General features: G+C 34.7%; 1 protein-coding gene across 1 annotated transcript in view; it reads left to right on the plus strand.

Annotated features, from left to right (window-relative positions):
- Positions 1–3,333, plus strand: part of LOC150088802 (acetylcholine receptor subunit beta-like 1) — an 88,066-nt gene extending 84,733 nt beyond the window's left edge. Inside the window, exon 6 of the mRNA XM_090370906.1 lies at positions 2,729–3,333. Coding sequence (XP_090227032.1) covers positions 2,729–2,899 — 171 coding nt within the window. The 3' untranslated portion in view covers positions 2,900–3,333. The remainder of the gene's footprint in view (positions 1–2,728) is intronic.
- Positions 3,334–9,709: the final 6,376 nt, after the last annotated feature.

The raw sequence follows: 9,709 nt of genomic DNA on the forward strand, positions 1-9,709 counted from the left end.
AATGCGTATGAGGCTATCAGTAATTGCAAAAGTCTTAGCATCTCTACCAGCTGGATCCGTGTGACGAGAAAACGGAAGCCAGCTGGAGTTGTGAACATTAAAATCGCCGAGGAAAATTTGACTGGAGGAAGTCGATTTTCAAAGAAGGAAGTCAGAGAGTTCCGAGTGATTATTGGAGTTTGGAGAACGATGGAGGCAAAAGATGAATTTGACAGAATGGGATAAAGCAATTTTAAGGCACGTGAGATTAAAAAAAGGGAGATTCCAAATTAGGAAGTATCTGCAAGGAATATCAGAGTGTACATTTGGAAAAGTACCACCTTTGAAGTGAAACAAATCGTACAGTGAATAATTAGGACAACTGAGATGAGCACTTGAATCAATCAACTGATAATTGTGATTCTGTCAGTGAAATACGAGGGTTTGGCAGACTGTAAGTGAAAATAGGCATCAATGAGATTGGAACTGAGACTACGTATATTTGTGAAATGAACGAGATGTTTGGGAGGTTTGGAACAGATAAGTTTGTTCTATTAGTTTGACAATTCATGATATATTCAGTACAAAAAAATAAGAATAATTTAAATAATTTAAAAACGGTTAATTACATGGATTCATCGCTATGGCTCAGAGATAAAACATTTTTCAAACAACTTCATAAAGTCTTTATATAAAAGGAAACATATTACTCAACCATAATCTAACAAATAGATTCAACTCGCGAGAGATACTAGAAGCGCTCACCCCCAATATCTAGATACACCTGGATACGACCTGGATACATCTTGAAAAAATTAGGTTTCCTTTCATATTAATTGCTGTATAACGAAAAATAATAAAAGCTTGCAGAAGTTGCACTTACTGTGGAAACTCACCAAAGCAATTAGGATGTATTTTTTCACCACCGCAGAAGCTGCGTTTAAATCCCACTTGTATGTCATTTATCTTATCTGTTTTCTGATGGAAAATAAAAGTCCGAAGGGTCATGTTTGTGAGTTTTCGCTGGACCAATGCAATTCTTATTTCTTTTGAAGAGTCCAGCAAGTTGATTCGCAAAACTCGCAATTTCGTAAGAGAATGGTTTCTTATCTAACGCCTTACAGCCCTCCACAGAAAACGTGATCCTGTTCTTTAATCAGGTAAAAAAAATCGATGATTTTTCTTAAAAGCAAATAAAGCCAGCAAAATATCTGCTGTGTGTCGTGAAGAATGTCTGCAAATTTCTGGACAGTCGCAATTGAAGCGAAGTTGAGAACATAAAAGAAAAAAAATTCGAAATAAATGATTCGATTTGTTGGATATTACTAAGACTGATTTGAAAAGCGGATATGTGTGATGTGGTGACTCGAGAGTTTATTCCTATCTTGGAAAACAGAAAGATGAGAGAGTGTGATTTAGAATCCGATAGCGTACTTTATAAGTTCTTTGGAAATCTCCTGGACGTCTTTGATATACAAGGTGGGGATATTTGAATGTCCTATTTTTTAAAATCTTCTATCCATCGGAAGAACAGGCAGTGGTATTCACGATTAGCATCGACATATTTCAAATAGACTTGTGATTTAAAATATACCTGTGTGTGTATCAAATATACCTCTGTATGTGTATATATGCACGCACTCAAAGTTTTATTTTTAAAACAACTCAACTTTATTCTTATTTTTACATAAATATATAATAATAACTTTATTTATCATCAATTTGCTATACATAGAACGAATAATTTGACCACTTCCAGAGGATCCGTTTCGCGGACCCCCCCTGGAACTGGTCTATTGACCCCAATTTGAGAAACACTGAACTAGAGTATGGAAACTGTGGCCTCTGCCATGGATATAAAATGGTACTAAAAAGACTCTGAATAACCGAGTTATTCAATTATTCTAAAAATAATCCTATGATTTTTATTATTTAATTCAATTATCATAAAATTCTATAGCTTTTATATTTTTTTATAATTTTTAAAATAATTATTATATAAAAGCTGCAGACTTTTAGATAATAATTTAGTAATTATAAAATAAAATAGCTATTGCTATTTAGTATTATTGAAATTATACGATGTTATACGACGTTGTTAGCATTAGTAGAGGCTTATGATGCAAGAAAGCAATCTTATACAGCACAGCCAAAAAAAAAACTTCCTTATTTCACCCATCCATTCGCTCCAACTTCCACAACAACAGATGGAAATCTCTTCCAGCAATCAACTACCGGCTGGCTAAAGGCAAACTTCCGCACATCTATCCTACATCTGTCTTTCCTCAATTTGAATCTATGCCCTCTCAGGTTCTTACTCTGAGCAAGCAGAAGAATGCCATCAGCATTGCGCCTGCTCAAACCATTCAAGGTCTTATACACCTCAATCAGATTACCTCGCAGATGCCTACTCTCCAGATGCTGTGATTTGCAGAACTTAAGCCTTTCTTGGTAAGAGCACCCCGTTGTTCCCCTTACCAAATTGTTGCCCTTCTCTGTACTCGTTCCAGCAGCTCTACATCTTTCCTAAAATTATGCCTCCACATCTGTATGTAGTACTCAAGGTGTATCTTGACCATTGCCTTATACAAAGGGGTAACCACCTCCTTATCCACTAATAATATCCACTAATAACATTTGAAAAATTAAATGCAATGCTGTTTAATTTTATTGACATCTCTAATTATTATTAAGCCTGATACGACCCTTAGAGTAAACAATTCTAACTGCCCATTTTTTTTTCTTTCAGATCCGAGAAGACTGGAAATACGTTGCTATGGTGATTGATAGGTTGGAACTCTACATATTCTTCGCTGTTACAACGGCTGGGACGATAGGAATTCTTCTGGATGCTCCACACATATTTCAGTACGTCGATCAAGACCAGATCATAGAAATGCACAAAGGGAAACCAACGTGAGGGCGAAAAAAAAAGAAAAAACCACTCAAGACTCATCGACAAAAAGTGCACCTCCACCTGAGTTGCCATTCATTGCATAACGGGTATTGTAGCACTGCAGTGTCCTCCAACACTTCATGGAAGTGTTCTGGCTCATGATTTCTACCGACGCCCGAAGTCTACGCAAAAATGAAGTTAAACACTCTTGATGTTTTGGTTTGTTTAATTTGTCCTTCCAACATCAGTGTGGAATGGCAGTGGTGCTGTTTTTTCTTTACTTTCAAATCGAAGACTGAGGGGGGGGGAAAAATGCTCATTTTCTAACATTTCCAGTCCTCCCAAAATCAGTCAGAAAATTTTATTCCAGTAGAACCCCAAAGTAGCCATAGAGAACGCGGAAAAGGAGCAAGAAAAAGAGGCCCCTGAGAACGAGAACTATGCAGTAAGAAAGCGAAGGCAAACACAGAGTGATGTAGTGTCGATCTGAGTTCTCCTTAGCCTCTGTTCAGTTTAACAACACCTAGCAAATCCAAACGCAAAGTACACAACAACCCACACTCCAGTATATACGTCAAGCAAGGTGCTTTATATTCCTTTATCAAAATGGCAGAGGACGGATAGAGCGAAGGAGTGAGTCATGAAAACAGCTCAGAAACAACTCCATACTTCAAGACAGAAAAGCCTTCAATAACTCCCTCCTGCCAAAGAAAAAAAGGACAGACCCCCTAGCTCCAAATAGTGGGAACATTTTATTATAAGTGAACACTACCTGAGACAGTCTGAACTGACTTATCCCATCCCCATAGTTTTCTTTTCTTTTTTTTTTTAAATTTATTATTTATTTATTTATTAGAGAAAGAATATCTGTTCAAGGTGTTTAAAACTGCTCAACTTTTTACAACTGGCGCCATCTAGATCCGGTTGCTATTACTAAAATGAGATATTAAAAATAATGAGATGTACTTTTTTTTTTTTTTTTTTTTCTAATTTTATTTTTTTCCAGGCCTAGCCTTGTGGCCCAATTTAAGAGTAGGTCTGTTGTTTGAAATATTTTGGCAAGTAGATCTTAAATATGTATTCGTGGAAAGTACTTCAAAGGGAAGGGTTTATTGTCAAAAAAAAAAAGTAGCACCGATTTAAAATACACCAAATAAAAAACGTTAAGAATCAGAGCTTTATTAGAAACAGCTGGAAATTTGCCAAAACAAACAGATTCGTAGGAGTTCATTTGAATATGTACGGTGTATTTTTTTTACGAAGTACTTTCCACGAAACTATATATGTGGTCCATTATGCTTTGCCAAAATTACCTGTACTAGTTATATCCCATTGCTGAACTGAAATGGTGGTGCTTCCATGTTTTTTCGCAACCAGATAACGTGAATGGTTGATGAAACCGATTTTTTAATGTTGTCTATGTATGTTAAATCAGTATCACACTTTTGATACAGTCTTGGCACCGTTTTTTAAATCTTCTTTTCGATATTTCATTTTCTTTAATCTTTTTATATGTGCCATTGTACTGGCTAATGGATCAGTTCATAGCTTCTTTTTCATTGAAATATTTCTGTAGGAAATAAAGGAATTGCCGACTACGTAATGTATAATCTAAAAGAGTTTTCTCTGTAAACAGAACACGTACAGTAGTTACATTTATAGCATTAATTTTACTACGAATAGCCTGCATGTTAAATTAAGGACGCTATCTTTCTCTGAAACAGCATTTTTTACAGTTTTACATGAATAAAAAATAGTATAAGTAGTTTGTCTTAAATTTTTCTTAAATTTACCTTCTAATAATTAATTCATTTTAGATACCACAGGCCTCTTCAATTTTATTAATTCATTGTTGTAAATGTTTAGTTTGTTTTATCTATCGGCCACCAGAGGCGCTCTCAAGACTAAATTAATTCATTTTATAAATGTTTAGTTCGTTTTTTTCTTTGGCCACCAGAGGCGCTCTTAAGACTAAATTAATTCATTGTTGTAAATGTTTAGTTCGTTTTATCTATAGGCCACCAGAGGCGCTCTCAAGACTAAATTAATTCATTTTATAAATGTTTAGTTCGTTTTTTTCTATTGGCCACCAGAGGCGCTCTTAAGACTAAATTAATTCATTTTGTGAATGTTTAGTTCGTTTTTTTCTATCAGCCACCAGAGGCGCTCTTAAGACTAAATTAATTAATTGTTGTAAATGTTTAGTTCGTTTTATCTATAGGCCACCAGAGGCGTTCTCAAGACTAAATTAATTCATTTTCATTCTCAAGACTAAATGTTTAGTTCGTTTTTTCTATTGGCCACCAGAGGCGCTCTTAAGACTAAATTAATTAATTGTTGTAAATGTTTAGTTCGTTTTATCTATAGGCCACCAGAGGCGTTCTCAAGACTAAATTAATTCATTTTCATTCTCAAGACTAAATGTTTAGTTCGTTTTTTCTATTGGCCACCAGAGGCGCTCTTAAAACTAAATTAATTCATTGTTGTAAATATTTAGTTCGTTTTATCTATAGGCCACCAGAGGCGCTCTCAAGACTAAATTAATTAATTTCGTAAATGTTTAGTTCGTTTTTTCTATTGGCCACCAGAGGCGTTCTTAAGACTAAATTAATTCATTTTTTAAATGTTTAGTTCGTTTTATCTGTCGGCCACCAGAGCCGCTCTCAAGACTATTTTATGTGTTTTAAACTTTTCGGTGTCCTTAATTTGATTATGGGGCATTTTTGAATTATGATACATAAATAAAAACCTTGCCAATCACACAATACTACCTCACAAATAATAAAGTTGATTATCACGAATTCGATTCTGGTGTTTGTGCTTCAACAAGTTTAAATTTCGCAAAGCTATGATTGAGAAATTGTTGCCTTTATTACTTAATACACAAGGTCGAATGTCATTCTTTTAATATCGGATTCGATCATAGGAAAATATTCATCGATGATCGAAAAGTTAAGGGATCTACCCGTGTGTTTTTACTTTTTTTATTGCTGGATGAAAATATATTTACGTAATAATCTTAAACAACTGATTTATCCTTGGAGTAGATTTGTCTAAGCCTTTTTACTGTTGCAAGTTCACCCAGCCAAGACAAAACTGTTTACCATGTCCAAGCCTCTGTAGATCCTGGATTATTTCTCAAATCATAATACCACGATCCAGTAAACGCTCAATTTTCTTTAAGTCTATTGGAGTTTCGAAGTGATTTTTTGCTATGATATGTTTTAAATGATTTTCCTTTTAATGGATGTGATATTTTAGCTAAGATCTTCAAAAAAGGGTGCAGGCATTCTTAAACATAGATCTTCGATTTTCATGTACAGTCAGACGTCTGAATTACGTCAGTGACGACTTTTTTCCTCCCTTTTTTTATATATTCAGATTGACAACGCAGACTCCACCGATTCGGTTACAAAGTAACTCATAATGAGTACATATTTATTAGAATTTTTCTACACCTTAGGAAGAAGGCTCAATGAATATTCTAAATGACTAAAAGTTTGATTATATTATCTTTGACTTACCGAAACCGGTTTGAACTCGAGAAAAAGTCCATGATTTGTGAGAATGACTTAGTGCAGAAGCTGAGATTCTGAGAATTTCAACTTTATGAGAGAGAGAGAGAGAGAGAGAGAGAGAGACATCCACATACTCTCCTAGAGTTGATAAAGAAGAAAATGTCGTCTTTTTCATAATTATACATGAGGGATTTTAAAACTTCACCCCTCTCAAAGTGCTTTCTGTCTCTTGTGTATGTGTTTGTACGCTGTTTATGTTTTAGATAATCATCTCGAAAGTAATGAGAATCATATAAAACAGCCGATTTATTTCAACTACAGGGTTAATTATGTGTTAAGGAAGTTGAAATCGTTTGTGTATTGTGTTCAGTGGCCAGAAATAATTATATCTCCAAGTTTTTGAATGTACTTTAAAAAGATGTGCTCAAACAACAGTTAGAGAGGCATTGGATGATTTTTGAATACCCAGATATTATCATCAAATACACTCTGTCACCAATTACATCGACTCCAAACATATCTCATGCTATCTCTTAAGAAAAAAAATATATGTTTTTTCTTGAAAAAAAAACAAGAAAAATTTTTATCAAACATATTTGTATATGCGCTTATGCCAATCAGTTTCTCCTTTTGCCAAGTTTCTTAAATACAGTTTACTATTTGAAAGTCTCTCTGTGTAATATGCTTGTAAGTCAAGAATATTAGTTCATATTTTCTTATGTAAGAATAGTTATATGTGCTTTATTTTTGTATTTGTATTTCATAAATTTGCATATCGGTAGAAACGGCTGGAATCATCAAAATGAGATCAATGACACCATCATTGTAATTTAGAAGTGCGAGACTGTTTAATTAATTTTTAATCAATAAATACTCAATTAATATAATGATTTTCAAATGTTTATACCAAGAATAACTATAATGAAATTTTTTTGCAAATCTCTATAAGAAAAAAAAATGTACACATTGTATTCGCTTTCAAAATTCTCATAAAATTTCGATGGATGTCATGGAATTCATTTGATTGTACAGTTCGGCTACCGTACGTAACTTTTTTGAAATACTAAATATTAAAGAAATCTACAATAGCTCAACATTGTTAGCGCGCGCAACAATTGACAGATATTGCCAACAGACCTACTCTTGCGCGAGGTCCATTGTTGGATGATTGTTTCTTGAACTGTACCAACAATGGAATAGAGCCACATTGTATATATTTGTGTGTACCAGTTTGGTGTAGAAACATATCGACTATGAAAGTGGTTGATAATGTTGATAGACATCTTTTTGAACACAGTTTGCTCTGTCTGCCATGAAGGTAAGTACTATGAACTTGTGCGAAAACCAAATATCACACAAGTCCTAGAATTTTCACAACTCCGTCTCCTCATTTTACAATGGTTGCATGATTTGTTGAATATCTTATTACATGTATCTTTGTACAGCGGAACATAAGCGGTTGTTTTTGAATGAATGAAGCAATAAATACAAATAAAGTATGTGATTGTCTTGTGGCTCCCTCTGCAAGCAGTGGTATATCAGATTAAAATTAATAATACAGGGTCTGACAATTAAGTTTCAGATCTGAATCGATTTAAAGAAAACCAGATGTTATAATACATGAAAGAAACTTTTAATATTTTTCAAAATAATCTTTGGGCTGCTAATACACCTGTTAGATCGCTCATAAGCCTGATAGAAACTATTTTAAAAGCAAAACACCCAGGGAATAATGCTGATGGCGCCACCTTTCCGGTTACCATACACTCAGTGATCACTGAATTGTGACCACCTTCACCTAATTCTGTGTTGGGCCACCGTTCGCATGGATAACAGCTGCTATTCTCTTACGCATTGACTTTACTAGATATCTGAAGACTTCCGGAGGGATCTGCAGCCATGCTGCCTTCAAGGCTTTCCATAATGTCGGAATAGATGACGAATCGTGTCCATACACCCCACTTCCTGTTCCGAAACATCCCACAGGTGTTCAATTGCATTAAGATCAGGAGAATTTTGGAGGCTAATCAAGATGGGTGATATCTTCACTGTGTTCCTGGAACTACTCGTGTACAGTGGGGACCCGATGACATGGCACATTATCGTCTTGGAAGATCCCTTTTCTATCTGGGAAAAATGCAACATGGTAGGATGCACATCATCTCCTAAAAGCTGCCGGTAGACCTCACCAGTGAAATGTTGATCCATACGCACCAGGAGTCCTAGTTCTTATCAGAAACAAATGCCCCATGTTAAGCAACCACCGCCACCTGCCTGGGCACCATGCTGGGTGGGTCCATCGACTTGCGTTTCTTGCCCCACATAAGAAAGCATCGGTCGGCGTGTTGCCGGATGGGGTGGTCACAATTCAGTGATCACTGAGGATATATGGGATGAATACTACTGATATGCACAATCAAGAGGTCATTATTACGATTATTGAAACCCATGAAAATCATGCAGTTAATGGAAAATCATTCAATTATGGAAAATCGTTCGAATGATTCTTTCGATTGTGTAAAATCATTTGATTATGACAAGTCATTTGATTATACCATTCGAATGACATTTTGATGATCCGAAACAGACTATTAATTAAAAAATCTTTGGTAATAATTCATTTCTTTCTCGCCGATAATATAGATTTGTTATAACGAGTTTCCTTGGTATTGCACTACAATAGAACCTCGATTATCAGAGCTGAATGAGATCGAGATTGTCTCAGATAATGAAACCCAGTTTTTTTTCACCTTTATAATGTGGACTTTGGATTTGTTTATTATTTTACAGTATTTATTATTACTTAACCTCAATAAAAACATGGATCTACAAAGTACATAATCTTTAAAAGTGCTTTAAACAAAATTAAACAGCAGACACTAAATGAAGTTATAATTTCACTCTTCTTCGAAAACAAAGTTTTTAAAATGCACTGGTTGATAAATTTACTTTAAAAAATATTAATAAAATTATGATTGTCATTCCACGACCCTGAACATGATTATGCACGATTCCTCTCTTAAAAGATCCTCTCATTCTTCTAATATTGGCATTCCTCGTAAATTTGCATATGTCTCTTAAAAATGCACAATCTACGACGTCATAAAATTATAAAAATTCATAAAATCATCATAAAATTTTAAATTCCTTCGAAATACTTATGGGTATTTCTAGTATCCATAGAGAGGATCTCTTGAGTTTCTATTTCCGGAAATCCCTTTAGGAGCTCACTAAAATACGACATTCCCTTACTGGCCACAATGCTCTTAGGTCCCCCTTTTCCTTCGCGACTCAATATTTTCTATTTTTAATTTAA

The sequence above is a fragment of the Mastigoproctus giganteus genome, chromosome 3 (assembly GCF_048544385.1).
Source record: "Mastigoproctus giganteus isolate SK-2022 chromosome 3, ASM4854438v1, whole genome shotgun sequence".
Taxonomy (NCBI): domain Eukaryota; kingdom Metazoa; phylum Arthropoda; class Arachnida; order Uropygi; family Thelyphonidae; genus Mastigoproctus; species Mastigoproctus giganteus.